The following is a 22979-nucleotide window of genomic DNA, read 5'->3' on the forward strand; positions in this document are numbered from 1 at the left end:
AACCAACCAACCAACCAACCAACCAACCAACCAACCAACCAACCAACCAGCAACGAGAAGAAGCTCCCAACCCCATAATAGAAAGATTAAATGCATCACACAACCCTAAAGCTATAACAAGTTCTTGGCATTAAAGTTCTACCCTAAACAAGAGGTTAGGAGCGTGGAAGAAAAAGAACAAGATTCACCTTGAATAATGGCTCCTAACTCTTAGTCACCTGCTCTGATATACCGAAGTACTAATCACTAGTCAGTGCCCTTTTCTTTCTCCCAGTTTCCATTAGTGCGGTAGACAACTTCCTTTTGAAAAGAAGTCTGAGGATTTGGTTACCCAGATAAGGCATTAAAAAGTCCAGCCAGGGCTCTTTGATCACCTTCCCCTGAGGGAGGAGCAGCCTTGCCAGGCCACAGAGGAGGACGACGCAGACAGTCCTGATGAGACCTGGTAGGCTAGGGTCAGAGGGAAGGGAAGGAGGACCTCCCCTATCAGTGGACTAGGGAAGGGTCTTGGGAGGAGAAGAGGGAGAGAGGGGGCTACATCTGGGATACAAAAAAGTTCAGCCAGTTGAGGTGCTACTCTAATCCCCATAACTTTTGGGGTGGGGATCCCCCCTCCCAAGATGAGTTTGAATTCTAATCAAGAGATTTTGATGGTCTTAGAGATGTCACAGGCATTTATTTCACTCTGGAGAAACAGCCACACCACAGAGCACATTCCATTCAATTAAATGGACACAGCTCCCCAAATGTTTCCTTGTAGTCACTAACTCCTGACAGCCAAGGAAAAAGAATTAAACAGTCACAAAAAGACGAGTGCCCCAGTTGAATAAGAAAACGCAATGCTATACTCAAGTCTTGCAAGTCTTGCAAGTCTTGAAGCTGCAGAGAAGTCTTACAATCAAGAGCATGACAGACGATGCAAACCAGGGCTTCGTGGGGGGTTGGGGGAAGCATGAGAGGGAGGCTATTTTACTCTGTCTTTTCTGTTAATTGTTGCACTTGAGGCATCCAGTAAGAGTTCTTTCGGTAATCTTACCTTTGTTTTCTGCCTTCAGTTCCTCTGCCATCAAGCTGTCTTGTCGGTTCCCCAACACAAACGCTAGAAACGAGAGGATCAGGGCATCCAATATTCCAATGATAGCCAGGATGTACGCCCAGCGGACAGAGCAGGCCCCGAGGGTGTACTTGTCTGTCTTCTCTCCGCACATTCGTTTTACTTCGTCTGAATCCCAGCCATCAGGGAAAATCATACAGCCAAGCACAAGGCAGGCAGCTTTGAGAAAGACAAAAGGAAAAGGAAGTTACGCATTTTATTTTAATTTTTTAAAAAATATTTCTATTGTTTGTCAGACATTTTGAATTCTTGATTTCGAGAGCGCCGATTCTTACTAACCCCACCTCCCCAGGCCCCTCCCGACTGGGAGATAAGTTAAGGTAGATTTAGCCACGAGAAAACATTAAGAAATTGAATTTTTGTGCACATTTGCAGGGAGGCTTCCATCGCAAATAGGGCAGAAGGAATCATTGCAGGATTACAGTTCAATGCTGGTTTTGAAGAGCAATGACAGCAGCCAGATAAGGGATTAGAATAACAAGGAAAACACCAGAGTGTATATTGACTTTGAATCTCTGGAAAAATAACATTGTGATCCCTGCCTCCGGTGTCCAGACATTTCTTGAAACTTTCCTTCCCATGGGTAGCACACATTTGATACTTTCTATTCTAGTCTCCATTCTATTTAGTTTAAAAAAATACAAACACACACACACACACACACACACACACACATATAATTACATCACACTCCCTTTTTCTTTCATCCCTCCAAATCCTTCCATCCCATGTACCCCCTTGCTCTCATTCAAATTCTTGATCTCTTTTTCTTTAATTGTTTGTATGTATCTCTTTCTTCTTCCCTCATACATATGTTTTCTATTGCAAATTCCTAAGTACATAAATGCAACCTGCTTAGTATGCATAATGACACACACACACACACACACACACACACACACACACGTACTGGATAACCAGTTGCTGTGTTTTCCCGGGAGGAGACTATTTCTCTCATGCTCAGTATTCCTTAGCTGCCTGTAATTCTCTGTGTAGGGCTGAGGTCTCCTGAGCTGTCTGTCCTCCATCCATGTTCTTCAGCATGTCTGTTGGTGTAGTCCTTGTTCGGGTTATGTTTGGGCGGAAACAACAACAACAGACAACAGGCTGCGAAGCACAGTGATACAGGGCAGAGCTTTAATGGAAATTGTGAGTTAGGAAGAGAATTGTTTTCCATATCCCAAATATTACTGCGTATGAGTGCCCCCGTTTGTGTGGCTATGTGTGTGTGTGCATGCGTGTGCAGGCCGGAGGTCAAAGTAAAGTGTCTTTCCTTGGTTGCTCTCTAACTTTATTGTATTTTCATAAATGTATTCTTCTCTCTTACATCTTCAACACAGTTTTCCCTCCCTTCACTTGCCTCTCTCCCTGTAAAAAAGGATTTGGAACTAGTCCACTCCTAGCACACCCCCCACCCTTCCCCTAGATCTACTCGCCTTCTCTTTCTCTTCAGAAAAAACAAACAAACAAACAACCCCCCCCAAAAAAAAAACAGACCTCCCAGGAATAGCAACCAAACATGGCATAGCAAGTTAAAATAAGACTAGGCACGAACCCTCATATCAAGGCAGGATGAGGCAACCCCGTAGGAGAAAAAAAGGGTCCCAAGAGTAGGCAGAGTCAGAGACATCCCCATGGAATCCCACAAGAATGCCAAGCTACACCACATAACACATGCAGCAGACCCAGCTTAGACCCAGATAGGCTTCGTGATTGCAGCTTCAGCCTCTGTGAGCCCCCAGGAGCCCTGCTTAGTTGATTCTGTGGGCTGTGTTCTCCTGGTGTCCTCAACCCCTCTGGCTCCTACAGTCCCCATCCTTGTCCCGGTTTCCCAAGCTCCACGTAACACTTAGGTGCTGGTCTCTGCATCTGCTCCCATCAGTTTCAGGATGAAGCCTCTCTGATGATTATTGGGCTAGGCATTGAGCTACCTTTATTTTTTTTGAGACAGGGTTTAATCACTAAACCTGAACGCCATTGCTCCAGCTAGGCTAGCTAGTCAATGAGCTTCAGGGAGTCAGACTGGAGTTACAGGCACCGATGCATTCTGGGAATCCAATCTCAGGTTCTCATGCTTGTGTAGCAGGGTCTTTTAGGACTGAACCACTATGTCCCGCTCTTTTCTGTTGCGATAATCTGGCTGTCTAGGCTAGGCTAGCTTTGACCCATGATCCTCCTGTTCCAGTCTGTGAAGTGCTGTTCCAAATTCTTTTTCACTTAGAACATTGCCCTTTGATGAACCCCCATAGCTCTTGTTTATCCTTAGTTTGGAGCCTTTGATGCTTTTTTTTGTGTTGTTAAGTTTATATATTTATAGATATTGTCTCAATTAGGAGACTAAACTTTCTGAGAAAAGAAACTTTGTTCATTTGTCATATTCATAGAATGTAAAAAAGTATCTTGAACAAAACAGGCACTAAATACAATTTAATGGAAAAATGGATGAATAAATAAATAGATTGTAATAGCTGGGCCATATACTCTAAAATGTAGTTAATGGCAGTTAATAGCACTAATAGTCAACGGCATGAATATAGTTAAGAGAGATTCAATTTAGGTGGCATTCAGACACAATTCTGTTATGACTAGACAACAGATTACATGTATTTGGGGTGGATTTAAATGCAGGGAGTTGGTGAATTGAAAATATTTTCACATCTTGGTTCTCTTTCAGCAATTAATACACAGCAAGCTCACTACAGCTTTAGTGCAGATTATCCACGTGCTAAGAAAAGGATGTTTCCATGAACAGAATTAATTTTATGTTGGACAGTTCAGAAGACCTTTGAGTCTAAATTATATTTGAAAATCTTCTGAATTAATATTTCAAAAACACTTAAAATATATATTCATCAGTTGGACATCTAAGTTTTTTCCATTTGCTAGCTGTTGTGATTAGAGCAGCATTGAACATGACTAAGTGTGGAGACTCTGTAGCTGTTGAATCCTTAGGTTATACGCCAGGAAGTAGTATAGCTGATGAAAGTGTGGCACATTCCTTCAAGTGTTTCTCTGCCATTTGGTATTCCTCTAATGAGAATTCTCGGTTTAGCTCTGTACCCCATTTTTTAATTGGATTACTTGGTTTGTTGGTGCTTAACAGACCACTCCTGGACATATATCTGAAAAATGCTCAACCATTCTGCAAGGACATTTGCTCAACCATGTTCATAGCAGCTCTTTTTGTAATAGCCAGAATCTGGAAACAACCTAGATGTCCCTCAACTGAAGAATGGATACATTCCTCAGAAATTGTGGTACATTTACACAATGGAATACTACTCAGCAATAAAAAACAAGGAAATTGTGAAATTTGCAGACAAATGGATGGAACTAGAAAAAAATCATCCTGAGTGAGGTAACCCAGAAGCAGAAAGACACACATGGTGTATACCCACTTATTAGTGGATGTTAGACATATAATATAGGATGAACATACTAAAATCTATAGTCCTAAAGAAGCTAAACTACAAGGAGGAACCTAGGGAAGATGCTTAATCTCATTCAGAAGGGCAAACAGGATAGATATCAGAAGTAGAAGAAGACAAGGAACAGGACAGGAGGGCCTCTGTATGTTTAGTTTAAGTCATAAAAATAGGTGAGGCTCTGTTGGCTTTTTTGAATCGATGCTTGAGTGTGTGATCAATCTTGTTTTCTGCTCTTCTATTAGCTAGACTTTTCTAATCTGCATAGCCAATAGACATTAACAGCTATTCTCAGTCCAGGGTAGGGAGGTACCTGCAAGGTCCCTAGCTGCCTTAGTTGGTGACACAAGGAATGGTGTTCTTGGCTTTATATTAACTATTTGTTCAACCAATCCACCCTACGATACAGTGCCATCTCTGTAGTCCAGAGTATCTGATTAATTCACACTGACCACAAGGTGTAGTGGAGAATAAATCCCAGTTGGGAAATTATAAAAAAATGGATTTTCTATTAGAATACCTAACTCTCTTGCAGCTAGGTATTCCTTCATATTGGCAGCAGATTAACTGGGTATATATCAGAGACCATTCTTGAATGCTCAGGGAAAATGGAAGCTCACAGGTCAGAGGTGAGCAGGCAAAGGTGGAAGGAAACCCAGGGCCTGTCCTATGCTGCCATGGGTCCTTCTAATCGAGGCTATATAACGAAGGTGTCCTTGTGAGGGTGTTTCAACTGGTTTGCATTTAAAGCATGTTCCAAGTGGTTAAAAAGTATTCACATTCTACAAGGGCGCTCTGTGTCAAGGCTGCTGATCCCACAATGAGCTTCTCTGAAACAGTTCACAAATGCTTCCCAAGAGCCACTAATTACAACGACATTTTTCTTGTTAAAGAGCTGAATGTAATCTCTGTGGAGGGCACATCTTTAGAAAAATCCACAAGCCTTTGCAATAGGCTCTGTCTCCAAAGGAAAAGGAAGGCAGACGGAAAAAAAAGCAATGGAAGGGGGAGTTTCTTGAGCCTGCTTATGTGGCTGGTGCAACAGTCCCACTAAGGCTTTGGATGCTGCCAGCCTGAGAGCTGCCTCTTTCTGAAGTGAAAAAGAAGCCTAAATTCTCCCTTTAAAGGAACCTACGCACTGCTGCACAAAAGCAAGATAAATTGCCTCATGTTACTGAGGCATTCGAGGGGAACGTGGCGAAAAGAGAGACCTGCATTCACTTAACTCTCTCAATTATTCGGGCATACGCTAGCTGGAAAAACGGAGGCCAGCAGAGGCTTCCGGGGCCACGGAGTTGGCAAACTTTCACACTGGGACTGTCACTCCCAACACCTGGTAGAAGAGATAGACGACTCACTCCCACAGCTTCTTCATCAGCTCATGGCCAGCCATTTTGAAGTAGAATATTTATACCTCTGGGGAAAGGTTTAACACTATAGCTCAGTTTACTCCTGGAATATAGAGTCACTTGTTGACCTAGGGCATGAAATACTGTAGTTTAGAGAGTGGCTGAGAAAATCAATTGTATCCTGGAAGATTATGGCTTTAAATACAATGTATTTTATGGCCGTTTAACTTGGGGTCATAGCATGAAAGATAACAATAGCTTAGTTGGTAAAGAGAAAATATAAACAAACCCAGGATTGTCAAAAGATAAAAGTTTAGAAAGTGGCATCTGGGGATAAGAAAAGCTGTGATAGCCTGTCCAGCCCCTTACTCCAATTTTCCTGAATAAAGAGGCTCGTAATATACCCATGGTGTTGTGAGAACCTGGACTGTACAAGGATAATTTGGCATCCACACACACCTGCAGATCCAAGCGCTACCGTTAGTGGAGAAAATATTTTACACAACAGGATGACAAACAAAAGGAAGAATGCTTAATATTACATGATATCAGTTCAAATCCATCTAGGTCTTCAGGGTTAAATAGTCACATATAGGAATAAGGGTATGGCTGAGTCATAGAACACTCGCCTGTCATGAACAAGGTACATGATTCAGTCTCCAGCACTGGAAAAAAAGTCCTATATAATAAATGTAAAAACATTTAAAAGGCCATTCTGATAAGCAGATATAAAGCAAGTGCTTTCTATCACAGATCCAAATTCTGTGAAATCCTGAATGTGGTATCCGCAATAGAAAACACACAGAGTAAGAACAGCTGATGTTTATTGAATGCCTCCTCTCACATGTGTATATACTTTATGTGAATTTTCTCATTCGGTCCTCAAATAAAAGTCAGAGAAACATGAGAATGCGTCTCCCTGACTCAGTTTTGCACAACTGTAACAAAATTACCAAGGCAGCCTACTTGTGAAGAAAGGAGGTTTTGTTTACTTTATAGTTTAGATGCATTAAGTTTGGGTGGTGCTGTTAATTGACCTCTGACGAGGACCGAATGACAAGCATTGGTGGAAAGAATTGGCGTTTCAAGGCAGGAAGTCTGAAAACAAAGCCCCAGAGTCAGGCCCAGTCTTTTCCAACAACTTTCCTTCAAGCACCAGCTTTCCGTCTGTGGGCAGACTCTAAGGGCATCCCACTAGGCCTCATCTCTTAAAGATTTTTCCACATCTTTTTAATGGCACCAAGTCTCCAGCACATGGACTAACCAATAACTTTTTTCTTCATTAATTTATATATTTGTTTGTTTTACATCCCCACTCCCTCCTCTCCTCTCAGCCCCACCCCCCTAAACCAACAATTTTTCATGACAGAAATTCTCTACTAAAATTAAGAATAGAAGCAAATGGCATAAACAGAATAAAAGACACACATGAAAACTCGCAGGCAACATTATACTCAATGGAGAAAACCCAAAAGTTTTCCTTGTAGGATCACAAGGCCAGGGTGCTTGCTCTCACCATTTCACTTCAATATACCACTTAAAAGTAACATTTTAATATTTTCAGAACCCGAAAGATAAAAAAAAAAATTGTTTAAGTAAAATATACAGAAACATAGTGTGTACTAAAGCTACTGGAAACATAACTAGTTCAAAAGAAAAGATTCTCTCCACCCCTCATCAGAAAGGACATTACCCAAGGGGGGATACCACGCTCCTACACACACACACATGCACACACACACACACACGTCACAACAGGCACCTAAGTGATACTCCTTCACACAATACAGCCTTTCTTTTCCCATGCACACACACACCCACACTTCCTCTCATACCTCCACCCCTGCTCACACTCTCACATCCACCTTCTCCCCCCCTCACTCACACCCCTCACTCTCCCACACCAGCCTCCCCCTCAGTCTCAGGACTGGTCTTTATACAGTTTAAGAACAGTTGTGCACTCCATAGATGAGCTGTCAATCTCCCTATAGAGAGAGCTACTTATGTCATTCAGGACAGACATAATCCAGTCCAGATCCCGAGTTATTTTTTCATCAGAAAAGGGCAGAGCAGCACCATGGGTTTTGGATACTAAAACCTTGAGCAGATAGTTCCCAGTGATTTTCTTGTCTTCAGTTCTATGGGCATTCTCCAATACCCTCATTTCATAAGTGTGTAGAGATAAAGGTTATGAAGACTTCAAGGGACTGGTTTATTCATTACATTTAAAACAAAAAATCTTGAGTTGTACCATCATCATCATCATTATTACTATTATTACTGTTTCCAAACTTTTATTGCCTTTTTGCAGCTATTTATTGAGAAGCTAAAAACAAGTACGATATGCAGGCTCCATCGCTCTATAGTAGGAACTTCCAGAAACTTCTGTGTTTGAAAGTGCTGCTACCATAGGACAAGAAGCTGTCCCTTGAAGAAACAGAATTGGAGAAGGCAATAGGTATAAAAAATGTTGGACCAAAAAAAAAAAAAACAAAAAAAACAAAAACAAAAAAACCTCCACAAGACAGAGTAAGAGAAGTCAGCATGCTAAATGTTCCTTCAAACGACTTTCACATATCTTTCAACTTCATATTCTAACAGCAGTAGCCAAAAGTTTATAGATAAAACCTCCACCGGTATGACATTTGAAGAATAATGCCTGAGTCAGAACAATGCTTTTCTTTGACTGAGATGGAATCTAACCCAGTCATTCTTAACGGGCCAGTGAAACGTTCAGAAGGAGATTTTGCTTTGAACCTGGGTACTGAATGGCTCCAGGCAGGGCAGAGAGGAGGCTTTGAAAGACAAACAAGGAGCTAAGATTTGTATCCTGCCCCGGGTGATCCTCGCTCTCTTGGTGCTTGTTATTTTTTGTCCTTTAAGCATTGCCCCCAGAGACCTTCTTGCCATTTGAAAGTCTGCTGTGATTCATTCATCACTTTTATGAGGCCTAGGCTATGCTGATAGAATTATAGACTCGGATGCTCTAAAACATTTAAATTCTGGAATACCCTTCTTTGAATTACTGGCAAACTCAGAGGTATTAGTTTTTATTAGAGATCGACACATGATCATGAATAGATCTTAGATTTTTTTTTTTTAATGGAAGTTGAGAACATCTAGAATAGCCGTAGTTGATCTAGGATTACTTTGTACCTGGACACAGTGATAAATTTTTTTTTTCCTGTAGTCTAACACTGCCCACCTCTCTTCTCCAAGGTATAGTATTCTCCAAAGGGAAGCTGATTTGGGTGTGTCTGTGTGCTTTATGTATTTGTCAATATTGGTGTGTGCATGTGCACACGGAAGCCAGAAGCTGATGTCAGGTATTTTGCCTCAGTTGTTTCCACCTTTATTTTTTGAGTCAGGGTCTCCCACTAAACCTAAAGTTAACTTATTTTTGTGGGTTGAATGGTCAAAGCACTCCAGGAATCTGCTGGAGTTGCAGATATCTGATGCCGTGCCCGGTTTTATATAGGTATTAGGGCTATGAATTCAAGTTTTTATGCATGCGTGGCAGGAATTTTACTGGCAGCCATCTCTCCAGCTCTGGAAGTGTATATATCTATATCTATATCTATATCTATATCTATATCTATATCTATATCTATATCTATATCTATATCTATATCTATATCTATGTGTGTGTGTGTGTATCACATTGTGATTTTGTTGTTTCTAAAAGGCCAAACACACATAGGTTAAACATTTCGTAATTTGTAATATGTTTTGATTTTCTGCTGCTGTTATAAAAACAATTGAAAACACAATGACTTAACTTATACAATGGTAGAAAATATTTGCCAGCTGTATTTTGGACAAGGGCCTAATAGCTGAACTACATAAAGAATAGTAACAATCATCAAAGAACAAAACTTCCGATTAATGACTAGGCTAATGAACTCAACAGCTGATAGTTCTAAAATAAGAAACATAAATTATCAAAAAAAAAATTTAAAAAGTGTTCAACATCCTTCACCATCAGGGAAATGTGAGATTAAACCAAAGATGGAATTTAAGATGAAATTCCATCTTAACCTAGACGAGATGACTGTCATCAAGAAGACAAAACCAACAAATACTGATAAGGGTATGAGGAAAGAATTGGCTTACTATCGGTTGGTGCAGCCACTATGGGAATCGTGTCTAAACACATTAAAAACAGAACTCCTGCCTGATTCAGCGCTAACACTCTGGGGAATATACCCTCAAAGATTTTGCCACAAAGATATTTGCATTGCATATCCGTGTTTATTAATGCTGTAGTCACATACAACGAAACGGAGTCAGCCTAGATAACAACCAACATATGAAGGAATAATGAAAATGTGGCTAATATACTCAATGGCTTTTTAGTCAGTCATAAGGAAAACAAAACTTAAAGTTCACAGGCAAAGAGATAAATCTGAAAATTATTAAATGAAGTGACTTGGACTCACAAAAACAAATATTGCATGCTCTCTCTCATATTCTAGGTTTTCACATCTCTGTGTATGGGGGTGAGTGTGGGTACAGGACTTGAAAGTGTAACTGGAACCATGTGAAGGGAAATGTGTGTTGAGGAAGGAGAGGCAGGATAATAGAACATGTGTGCTATGAAAACAGGAAGTGAACGACTAGGGGCAGAAGGGTACAAAGGACTACAAGAGAAAGGAGGAGCAGCAAAGACTATGTAGAGCAATGCTGTAATGACATCTATTATTTGTACACACAGAACAATTGTGGCTTAAAACAACACACACTTATGAGCCTATTGCTTTATAGATGAGAATCCCCACATGCATCTCAGAGATAAAAATCAAGGTGTTGATAAGACTGTATTTCTTTCTAGAAGGTTCCAGGGTATGATCTATTCCTTTCACTTTTCAGTTTCTAAATGCTTTATTTGCAAGCATTGTTTAGGTCACGAGAGTGCTCATTTCTATCTTCAAACCCAGAATTGGTAGCTACGGTGGACCGAAAGTGCCTATCTCCTCTGAAACCAAACAGAGAAACCTAATCTCTCTTGCAATGGTATCTGGAGGTAAAATGTTTGGAACGTAATTAAATGATGAGGGTAGAGTTTCTGTGAGTGGGGTCAGTCCCTCTATGAAAAGCAGCCACACAAGGCAACAAGGGGAAGACAGCTACCTTCAAGCCAGGTACCCTCACTGGACACTGGGTCCACCTGCACCTTTATCTTGCCCTTCATACTCTCTAGACCCTTGTGAAATATATTTCAGTGGTTGAAGGTGTGCAGTATAACTTTCTTTGTTATTGCAGACAAATGAACAAAGAGAGTGAGTTTTAGTCTGTTTCATGTATCCTGCCCCATTTTTATCCCCACCTTCCACTGTAAAGATAGCATAAACTCTCCATCATATGGCCAGCTGATTGGGAACCTCAATTGCAGCAGCAACCTTAATTTCCTTTTTCATACGCTCCAGAGAGCAGGATGTGAACTTCCTTGGGGGAGGCATTAGTTTGCCTACTATTTGATACGCCCAGTAGTGTGTTGTCATGATCTTAAAGCTTACAGATTTCTGTGTTCTAATATGTAGTTATTGTAGTGTCAACTGAAAAGGAAGGGAATCAATTCATTTAAATCTCATTATAACTTACGAAGTTGGTACTGTATCAGCTCCATTTTATGGTGCATGAACAAGAATGTAGAGCTTAACTCATTCCCTGAATATTTTATCTCTTAACCATTACACAGTTAACAGAATTCACTTTTTACAGTTCCCAGAAGGTACAGAGCTTTTTCCTGGCAGTAAAATTAGAATAAAGAGCAGACTCATCTAAGAAACCTGTGACACAAAAAGACTAGACTGTTACTTTATTAATTATGGTCAATGATTAAGAACAAAGCAGGTTTGACGGGCTGTGGTGGCCCACTCAGGAGGCAGAGGCAGGCAGATCACTGAGAGTTCGAGGCCAGCCTGGTCTACAGAGTGAGTTCCAGGACAACCAAACTCTGTCTTGAAAAACCAAAATCAAAACCAAAAACCAAAAACCAAAAACCAAGAGAAAAAAAAAAAAAAAAAAAAAAAAAAAGAACAAAGCAGGTTGTAACAAATATAGAAACTGAACTCACCAACAACTAGGTGTTTTAGTGCCTGGCTTGGAACCTGTTCTTGAGAAATGGCCTGTGGTAGAACAAAACCACTTTCCAAGAACTCTAAGAAATGGGTCAACTTATCTTGAAGCACTGGCATTATGGATTGTCAAAATGACACCTTTTGAAATAACTGGCAGCAAAACCCCAGTAAAACAAAATGCAAAACTTCACTGATTTTTGTTGTTGAATTTTAAAGGGAATATATTCTCAGTTAATGAATATTAACTTGTCAGCGGCTAATGAGAGTCTTAAAATGTGACATTTTTTGAATAGCCAGACATAAAGTAATTTTATATATGCATAGTAAATAGCCTCTCCAGTCAGGCAACTGTTATTTATGTTTCTGGGTTGTGGTGATGATTAAACCAAACCGAATTCCTCTCTCAAGAGACTTATAGGTTAAGTGGCACCCAGATGAACTCCAGTAATGAGTAGCCTTGTAGGGGAAAGGGAGACACAGGTTTTTTAGGGTAGGAGACTACATGGTCTTAAATCTTCAACACATAGTATGGACTCCAAAATTTTACTGGGAGATTTAGTCTTAATCCAAGAGTTGGAAGAGGAATGAGTCCTAGGGACTGAGAGTTACAGAGGGAGAACAGTATGTGAATATGGGAGCAGAGTTGTTTAGTTAGAGCATGTGAACACTAAAATGCAGGTGTTAAGAATAGAAAGATATCTGGTATCCACAAAAATATAAAAAATACACATTTATAGCAGGCCATCTTAAGCTGGAATCATTAGCTTTTAGATGCTGATGATTCCAGTAAAAGAAATAAGATCTTACTGAGAAGATGTAGGGATGTCCTTTACACAATAACAGCCAGTCTCCCCAACCAACAGCAGTGCTTCGTCTAACTCTTCTACTGGATGTGTAGCAAATACTAGGAGTGGTTGTCTTTCGTCAGGGTATTTTTCCTGGGTGGAGTTCTCCAGATAACAAGAAAAAAAGATGATCTGTTATTCTTGAGTTTGGATGAGGAAATTGCATGTATTTTTCTAATGCCAGGTCCCTGAATGCTGCCAAGATGTGATGCCTGGATTGCAGAAGATGGCAAGGACCTTGCCATTGGGTCTTCTATCTAGTGACAGATGTCCGGTTTCTATCAACCAGCCAAGCTTGCCAATGAGAACAAGGGAAAAGAATTCTAGGCAGAAAGAAATCTGCCTTCTTCTTGTCCTTTCTTTGTTTATGATATATTTTAAGTCTTCGGCCTCTCTGATGTGTCTCAGGATTTCTCTTTTATTGGTTTTATATGTAAATGCTTTTGTATGACTTTATACTGTTCTTGTAGCTCAGCACATGGCTGTATTTGACTTGGTGTATAGCATTATGGATAAATGCTTTCTCCAGGCCCCCTAAACCTTACCTCTTCTCCCTGTGGCCATACCCTTCTCAACTGGGTAGGGAATCCTATTGGTTTCTTACATTCTATCCCAAAGGAAGTATTTTCAGGCATTTCAGTATGATCAGTAGAGAGATCAACAAGGCCTTTTATCCAAGAATAGAACCAGATATAGAAAAGTCTAAAATGTGACTAGAGAAAGTAGAAAAGACACAGTTTCATATAGAATTTTTTCAGTAAGGGAGGAAGAGTGAGAAGCAGAGAGAGAGAGAGAGAGACAGAGACATAGAGAGACACACAGAGAACACCTGAACATTTTTTGTGAGGACCCATCGGTGTCTCTGTCAAGAGACAGAGAACAGTGAGATTCTTAGGCCAACAGTGGCTCCTGGGAGTTCTCCATGGATGTGGCTGTTTGCAACTGGCCTTTGAGGATATAATTCACTGCAGTAGGTTATTCTCACCTGGTTAGTGGCCAGTACATTCCGGTGTTTCTGACGAGGCCCCAGTTTGCAAGTCAGACCTAACAGGGAATTTCCAAAGTTGCTTGGGAGTAGTGAGAGTTGTTCTATTTATTTTTGGCTGACAGCCCTAAACTTGATGAAATACATATTTTTAGTTTACTAGCTGAAATGCTAGCTTCTGGGCTGCTGGGCTTCTGGGTCTCACCTGGCTGAACACTATGTACTCTGTTAAATGGTGAGCTCTAGAGCAAATTAAACTTAATGGAGCCTGAACCTAGGTCTCCATTTATTGCCTGTCAAGCACATACCTATATTGGATTCGACTTGACATGGGCTTTAGATGTGTCTGATTGATGATGTAGCTGCTTCTCTAGATGCTGGTCAGCATCATATGCCAGTCTATCTGGATGTCAGATCTTGTTGGTATCACTTCTTTTTTCCCCCAAAGTGTCACAATTGAAGTTACTCAGGCTTACTAACGTCTTTTCTTTAGATTGATGTTGCCAAGAATGGGATGTGACTGAGCTCCTTAATCTCCAATGCTGTTAACTAATAATGCTGATCATTAAAGTGCATTCATAAAAACAAATATTATCCATACAAGTGTTCAGTAGATACTTTATTCCTATTGTAGAGCTAATAAAAAAGAAGTTGTCATTATCGTGTTTTGTAAATATTATTTTTCCTTCAACCTGAAAGCTGACTTCCAGTCAGCAATTAACTTGTAAATTTCTAGCCAACCTAACCCAGTAAATTTTTTTTCACTTAAAAGAAGAAGGATTGTACACAACATCTCTAAAATGTGATTCTTTGATGTTAAGATAAAAAAAAAAACCCATGATTAAATGTTGATGTGGGGAAGGGGAAACTTATTCACGGCTGATGGAGTGCAGACTTATGCAGGCACTGTGGAGATCAGTGTAGAGATTGCTCAAAAAAGATGGAAATAAGTCTATTACACGTCCAGCTACACCACTCATGATCATGTACCCAAAGGATTGTATATCTTAATGTAGAAATATCTGGTCATTCATATTTACTGCTGTTCTATTCAGAGTAGCTAGGAAATGGAATCAGTCTCTACTTCTACCAGCTGATGAATGGAATGGAATGTGTTTACACAATAGACTATTATTTGCCTGTTAAGAAAAATGAAATGATGAAATTTGAGGGTGAATGAATGAAGCTGAAAGCAAGTATTTTGAGTAAGGTAACCCAGATCTGAAAAAGACAAACCACATGTTTTCTTTCATTTGTGGGTGTGAGCTTTGAATCTTCAGTTATATATGTTTTGTTTGGAACACACAAATAGGTCAGGAAATTAATAAGGGACTATGGGTGTATTTCAAAAGAAGGGAGATAGAATGCAATGTTACAAAGCACTAAAAATTGTTGTGGAGTGGAACTGGAAAGGCAGGGTGGAAGGGAAGGAATATGGCAAGGGATAACAGTGCAGCTCTTTTGAAAAAGTCACATAGAAATGTATTACTGTATAAGTTTTCTAATACATATATATATATATATATATATATATACAAAAACAAATATAAAAATAGTTTAAATGGAGTTTCTCTATAATGGAGTGACTATGTCCTTTCTAGATACCAGAGGCTAATAAATAAAAAGTGCAGTGTCAGGAATGGCTTACCTCTTTTGAAGATATTGGTCAATGAGTTTGCACAGATCCACAAATATTACATGTTAGGTTTTTGCTAAGGTTCTTAGTTACCTCCCAGACTTGATGGTAAGACTCTATTGCTGAAGACACTACATAGTTCAGTCATGGGACATGGAAAAACCAGGCTGATGCCAACCTGGAAGCTTCATCCCTTCCAGCTAGCTTCTGCAGTGCTGGAAGATGCTATGCATGCAACCAGAGTCAACATCACTCTTTCCCAGCTGAGAACACTGTGAGTTTCCACTATAACTGGCTTGACAAGACATGCCCATTGGTGCAATTGTGGTACAAATGTTATAGGAATAACCAGCTATTTTCTGATTGGGTTAAAAGTACAGTCTGGAAGATGAAACTCATTGTAAATGGGCCTAGACCCTGTGGCCAGACGGGTCATAGGCTCTAGGGTAGAACCTACTATTGTTAATTTGCTAAATGGATGTAATAGTAAATAGACTGCTAACGAATTACTGTTATATCCATGGCTTGGTGCATCCCTTAACCCTAACCAGAGAAGCTTCCTTTTGCAGCTCTGGGGGATTAACACATCCACAACTGGCCAAGAGGCAGAGAATATTCAGCACTAGCTAGAATATTTATATCATATGTCCTCTTATTGAGGCACAGGGACCATTGCAGAAGAAGGGGCAGAAAGACTGTAAAGCCAGAGGAGAGGACACTGTTAACTTTTCTATGAAGCAGAAACATTCTGATGTGATTACACCTGGGGGATCAAAAAGTGAGCCCTGGGGAAACTGAAGTCAGTTAATTAGAACGTCCAAATGAACATGACAGAATGGGACAAGGAAAGATGAGTAGGACCCAAAAGCAAAAAGAGGTAAAAAGAACAAAGTATGCTAAACAGTAAACCTCAAACACATGAAGAAATAGCACAAAAATCAGTTACCACATGAAAATCTTAAACATGAAAATCTTAAAATTCCTTCACCAAAAGCTTGTTATATATCCAGTGAAACAAATTCTATTTAAATGTTAAATGAGAATCAGATTTAAAATAGTAATAAAGAAAGATGGAAAATAAGGGTCCAGAAAACCTCACAAATAAATGCAACATTAGTGGAAGAATCCAGAGTAAAAACCATTAATGAGGTGAAGTAGTTAAGGTGCTGATAAAGATGTTTTCCACAAATGAAAAACTGTGTGCACAAACAAAGAAGGTAAAATTTACCAAAAAAAAATTGAAGGAAAGATGCTAAGTCTACAGTGGAATATTTTAATAAACTCAGCATTTGTAAGATAACAGTCTAAAAATAATCATCCCAAAGAATTTGAAGAACATAATGAACAAGGTTAAGTTGATTGACACTTACAGAATTTGTATTCTACAAAAAGGATAGATCATCTAAGCCCATAGCATACTTGCAAACATCAATTTAGTGATAAAGAGCCCAAATAAATTCATCACATTTGGGATTTTAAAAGCCATTTCTTGATTTGAAAAGACAAGAAACCAACAACAGAAAGATGACCAAAAACTACTTGGAAATTAAATAGATACTTGAAGTGAAAATTAAATAGAAAGAGATGAAATGTTTACTTCATTGTTCTCCTGAGACACTAATTAAATTGACAATACCAGAGAAAAAGACACACTCTCATAACAAATGGGAGAGTCGATGGGAACGGATGGTTGTTATTGGCAGCTGAGAACTTACAGAAATTTCTTGAAGCTGGAAGGAGTTGGCATAGTGGAAACGACGAAACTGTGGAAGAGACCACATCTTACAACAGGTGACCAGTTGTGAGGACAGACCCAGGCACCAGGAAAGCCAGCCAGAACTGTGGCAGAATGCATAGCTTAATTAAAGGTGTCTGCAGGAGCTGCTGACCCCTTCCCATCCCATTACATGGTTACAGCTGATCAGGGGTTTATGTCCCAGGAAAGGTCGAGAGTTTTCTCTGAGCAATTGAGCAAATTGTGAGAGAGCTAAGGCAATCAGTAAGAGTACTGCTCTTTAAAAGGAAGGGTCTTGTTGGGGCATTTTTGTTTTTTAGCCCAAAGGTCAGCATAGTGCTTGCTCATTCTACAGAGAAGTCTGGCAATTGAGAAGCCCTATTTAGATATGCAGGGTACATCAGAGATTAATTTCTCCTCTACTCTGAGTTCTGAAGACAAGATTAAGACTTGCAATATACTTGAGGAAAGCTTGTGTCATGAGTGAAAGCAAGAAAAATAAAACAAAACAAACATCAGACAAACAAAAAGGGCAGGGAAAGAAGGAGAAATAACACAACAAACAAGATAATTAGTAAACACAACAAAATAGATTTCAACCTGTTCTTCCTGAAACACAGAGACATTTCTGATTGAGACCTTATAAAGAGTCAAAGAGGTCACAGAGCCCAAAACAAAAGGAGTTTTCAGAAACACAAAGACTTGTCAGAGAACAAAGATGTGAATTCTTAGACTGAAAAGTTACAAATGTGCTGACTAGGGAGAACTAAAATGCACGATACAAGTGTCATAAAACGGTGGAACCCTAAAGGAAGAGTGGAATGACAATGATATCAGCCTTATCTGCACAGGGTGATATTTCCTCAAATATTCGAAGGAAACAGTGTTCTTACCCCAGAATGTTATACCTGGACAAACTATTCACCAAGCAGAAGGCAGAGTGAAGACACAGGCAGATGACAAGGCAGAGGCTCTCACCCCCACATCCCTTCTTGTTATTACCCACACATCCCTTCTTAGGACGTGCTTGGTGCAGATAAAGAGGAACACAGGACTTAAAGCAATCCCACTGAAATCAGGGACAAGACAAGGCTGCCCACTCTCTCCATATCTCTTCAACATAGTTCTGGAAGTCCTGGCTAGAGCAATAAGACAGTTGAAGGAGATCAAGGGGATACAAATTAGAAAAGAAGAAGTCAAATTATCACTATTTGCAGATGATATGATAGTATACATGAGTGACCCCAAAAATTCTACCAGGCAACTCCTACAGCTGATAAACACCTTCAGCAATGTGGCCGGATACAAAATTAACTAAAAAAAAAAAAAAAAAAATCAGTAGCCCTCCTGTATACAAAAGACAAAAGGACTGAGAAAGAAATTAGGGAAACAACACCCTTCACAATAGCCACAAATGACATAAAGTACCTTGGAGTAACCCTAACCAAGTAAATCAAAGACTTGTATGAAAAAAATTTCAAGTCTCTGAAGAAAGAATTAGAAGAAGACATCAGAAGAAGGAAAGATCTCCCATGCTCATGGGTTGGCAGGATTAACATAGTAAAAATGACCATCTTACCAAAAGCAATCTACAGATTCAATGCAATTCCCATCAAATTACCAACACAATTCTTTACAGACCTAGAAAGAAAAATTCTCAACTTCATATGGAATAACAAGAAACCGAGAATTGCTAAAACAATCCTCTACAATAAAAGATCTTCTGGGGGTATCTCCATCCCTGATCTTAGCTGTACTATAGAGCAACAGTAATAAAAACTGCATGGTACTGGCATAGAAACAGAATGGTGGATCAATGGAACCGAACAGAGGACCCAGAAATAAACCCACACACTTATGGACACCTGATCTTTGACAAAGATGCCAAAACCATACAATGGAGAAAAGATAGCATCTTCAACAAATGGTGCTGGTCCAACTGGATGTCTACATGTAGAAAAATGAAAATAGATCCATACTTATCACCCTGCACAAAACTAAAGTCCAAGTGGATCAAAGATCTCAACATAAAACCAGACACATTAAATCGGTTAGAAAAAAAGTGGGGAATACCCTTGAACTCATTGGCACAGGAGACAATTTCCTGAACAGAACACCAACAGCAGAGGCTCTAAGATCAACAATCAATAAATGGGACCTCATGAAGCTGAAAAGCTTTTGTAAAGCAAAGGATACCATCATCAAAACAAAATGACTGCCTACAGATTGGGAAAGAATCTTCACTAACCCTCTATCTGATAAAGGACTAATATCGAGTATATATAAAGAACTAAAGAAGCTGAAAAGCAGCAAATCAAGTAATCCAATTAAAAAATGGGGAACAGAGCTAAACAGAGAACTCTCTGTAGAGGAATATCGAATGGCAGAGAAACACTTAAAGAAATGCTCAACCTCATTAGCCATTAGGGAAATGCAAATCAAAATGACCCTGAGATTTCACCTTATACCCATCAGAATGGCCAAGATCAAAAACTCAAGTGACAACACATGCTGGAGAGGTTGTGGAGAAAGGGGAACCCTCCTCCCATGCTGGTGGGAATGTAAACTTGTACAACCACTCTGGAAAGCAATCTGGCGCTTTCTCAGACAACTAGGAATAGCGCTTCCTCAAGATCCAGCCATACCACTCCTAGGCATATATCCAAAAGAGGCTCAAGTACACAAAAAGGACATTTGCTCAACCATGTTTGTAGCAGCTTTATTTGTAATAGCCAGAAGCTGGAAACAGCCCAGATGCCCCTCAACTGAAGAATGGATGCAGAAATTGTGGTACATCTACACCATGGAGTATTACTCAGCAATGAAAAATAAGGAAATCATGAAATTTGTAGGTAAATGGTGGGACCTGGAAAGGATCCTGAGTGATCTGTCCCAGAAGCAGAAAGACACACACGGTATATACTCACTCATATAGACATAACATAGTATACACTTACTAAAAACTGTACATCTAAAGAAACTAAGCAAGAGAGAGGACTCTGACTAAAATGCTCAATCCCCATCCTGAAAGGCAAAGAGGCTGGACATCAGAAGATGAAGAAAACAGGAAACAACCTAGGACCCTGCCACAGAGGGCCTCTGAAAGCCTCTGCCCTGCAGACAATCAAAGCAGATGCTGAGACTTATGGTCAACTGTTGGGCAGAGTGCATAGGATATTATGTAAGAAGTGGGAAATAGTAAGAGCTGGAGAGGACGGGAACCACACAAGGAGAGCAACAGAACCAGAAAACTTGAACACAGGGAACTTCCCAGAGACTTATACTCCAACCAAGGACTATTCATGGAGATAACCTAGAACCCCTGCACAGATGTAGCACATGATAGTTCAGTGTCCAAGTGAGTTACATAGTAAAGGGAAGAGGGACTGCCTCTGACATAATCTGATTGGCCTGCTCTTTGATCACCTCCCCCTGAGGGGGGAGCAGCCTTACCAGGCCACAGAAGATGACAATGCAGCCACTCCTGAGGTGATCTGATAGACTAAGATCAGAAGGAAGGAGAAGAGGACCTCCCCTATCAGTGGACTTGGGGAGGGGCATGCATGAAGAAGGGGGAGGGAGGGTGGGAATGGGAGGGAAGGAGGGAGGAGCTTATGGGGGAATACAAAATGAATAAAGTGTAATTAATAGTAAAAAAATTAAAAAAATATTAAAAAAAGAGGAACACAGGAGACCTGAAGCAGTGTGGGAAAAGCCCATGGACAACAGCTTATAGAGTGTGCCGCAGACTAGAGACAAACGGCAAACAGCATGCATGAGATGAAGGGCTCTAAGAAAAAAAGAAACTGGATGAAACACATGTGATGGTGATGCTCAGAAAAAATGAAAGACACTGGATAATGCTGAATAATGTAGGACCAAAAGGCAATTACAACCAGAAAAATCAAAACCACAAACAAGACTACAGCATGAATTCAAACAACTAGTGGAATGTGAGAAAAATGAATCCATTATCCACAGTGCTAAAAATACTCTTTGAGTCACCCATAGAGAAGGAAATGTAATCAAATATACCATGGGGCCCAAACCAGATCACATTTGCAAGTCATATTATCATGCAGGCATTTCATATACTTGTAACTTTTTGATTCAACTAATAAGCAGTGTCTAGAAGACTTGATCATGCCTACAGGGCATGTCATATAGAAAGCCACATATTTTCTGCATCTGGAGAAGTAGTGGCAGCACTTTACTGCTAATGAAATCAAAAGAAAGAGTCACCCATGGTTAATGAGTAAAAAAAAATCGCAAACTTGTTCTTGTTCCCCACAAACCAAGGTGGTCTGTCACTATGTCCTTGATTGTTAAATAGCTGGAGGTTATGAAACTCAGGTAGGCTAAGAGGGAAGCCAAAATAATAAAGAAAGAAAGAAAGAAAAAGAGGAAAAAGAAAAAAAATGGGTGGAATAAACTCCCCAGCTAGCTGGCTATCCCTGAGAGAAAGTGGGGTTGTTAACTCAAGAAAGAACCCTTAACATCAAAGCCCATAGGGGAGACTTCTACTCATTGAATGAATAAGGAATACAATTGACCCCAGAATATGTATTGTTGAAGTAGTGGAGAGTAACTCGCCAGAGGAAGATGGCTACTTCTTTGGGAGCAATAATCCTGAGAAAGGAAGACAGATACCACACTGCTGAAGGCAGCACGGACAGAGCTTCCTGAAGTGGAGACACTTCAAGTGATGACAGCATGTAAATCAGGGATCTGGCACCAATGTTATAAAGACAAACATGTTTTCTCCTGTAGGGATACCGGGGACTGAAAGCAGAAGGAAAAATCGGCAAGAGAAGAAAACTGCCCTTACAGGGTTATATTTCTGGTAAATACATAGAGCTAAAATGTACCTTTAAGTTATTTTTAAGTGTTGACTTCTATAGTACTAAGTCACATTGCTATGCAACCATCTCCACCATTCACCTCCAGAACTTTCTAATGATCCTCAACTAAAGCTTCATACACTTGACACACTACTTCCTATTTACCTTTCTCCCAACTCTTGGCAACTACTGTTTCATTTCTGTTTCTATAAAATCTGCCCACTCTAGGAACCTCATGTAATAGTATACATGTGACATTTGTCCTTTTGTGACTGGCTTAGTTTATTTAGCAGGAAACTGTTGGGGTTAACTTTCAGTGTCACCTTGACTGGATTGAGAGTCACTTAGGAGACACACTTCTGTGTGTGTTTGTGAGGACATTTTCAGAGAGGGTTAACTGTCCCTTAGAGGAGAGACCCAACATATATACGGGTACAGCTGCCTCATGGGCCGGGAGTCTGGCCTGAGTAAGAAGGAGGAAGCCTGAGGGGTACCTTGATTGATCTTTTTCTGATTTCAAACTGAGAGTTCAGGGTGACCAGTGGCTGCACACTCCTAACACCATGGTCTCCCCGTCAATGTGGACTGTATTCCCACAAACCATTTCCCCAAATAAATCTTTTTCCTCTTGACTTGCTTCTTGCCAGGGCATGGTCAGCACAACAAGAAAAGTAACTAACAGTCCATCCATATTGTAGCATAAATCAGGGTTTTCTAACTTTTTGAAGCTGAATAGTATTTCATTGGATGTAAATATCACATTTTGTTCAGTTATTTCTTTGTCTATGGGTGCTGGTATTGCTTGGAATTTTTGAAATTGTGCATAGTGTCACTATAAACAAGAGCACTTGAGTCTTCACTTTTTTTTTCTGTTGGTGTATCACCAGAAATGAAATTGTTATGTTACATGACAATTCTGTATCCTTAATTTCTTAAGAAATCCTCATGGGATTTCCATAGCATGTTATT

General features: G+C 39.9%; 1 protein-coding gene across 3 annotated transcripts in view; it reads right to left on the reverse strand.

Moving 5' to 3' along the window:
- Lhfpl3 (LHFPL tetraspan subfamily member 3) overlaps positions 1-22979 on the reverse strand; it is a 453371-nt gene that overhangs the window by 141972 nt on the left and 288420 nt on the right. For all 3 annotated transcript variants that reach the window (XM_055612636.1, XM_055612634.1, XM_055612633.1), the window contains exon 2: positions 1037-1273. In XM_055612636.1, the coding sequence (XP_055468611.1) occupies positions 1037-1273 (237 nt within the window). The remainder of the gene's footprint in view (positions 1-1036; positions 1274-22979) is intronic.

This window comes from Psammomys obesus, unplaced genomic scaffold (genome assembly GCF_907164565.1).
Source record: "Psammomys obesus unplaced genomic scaffold, mPsaObe1.curated_primary_1811, whole genome shotgun sequence".
In the NCBI taxonomy this organism is placed as follows: Eukaryota; Metazoa; Chordata; class Mammalia; order Rodentia; family Muridae; genus Psammomys; species Psammomys obesus.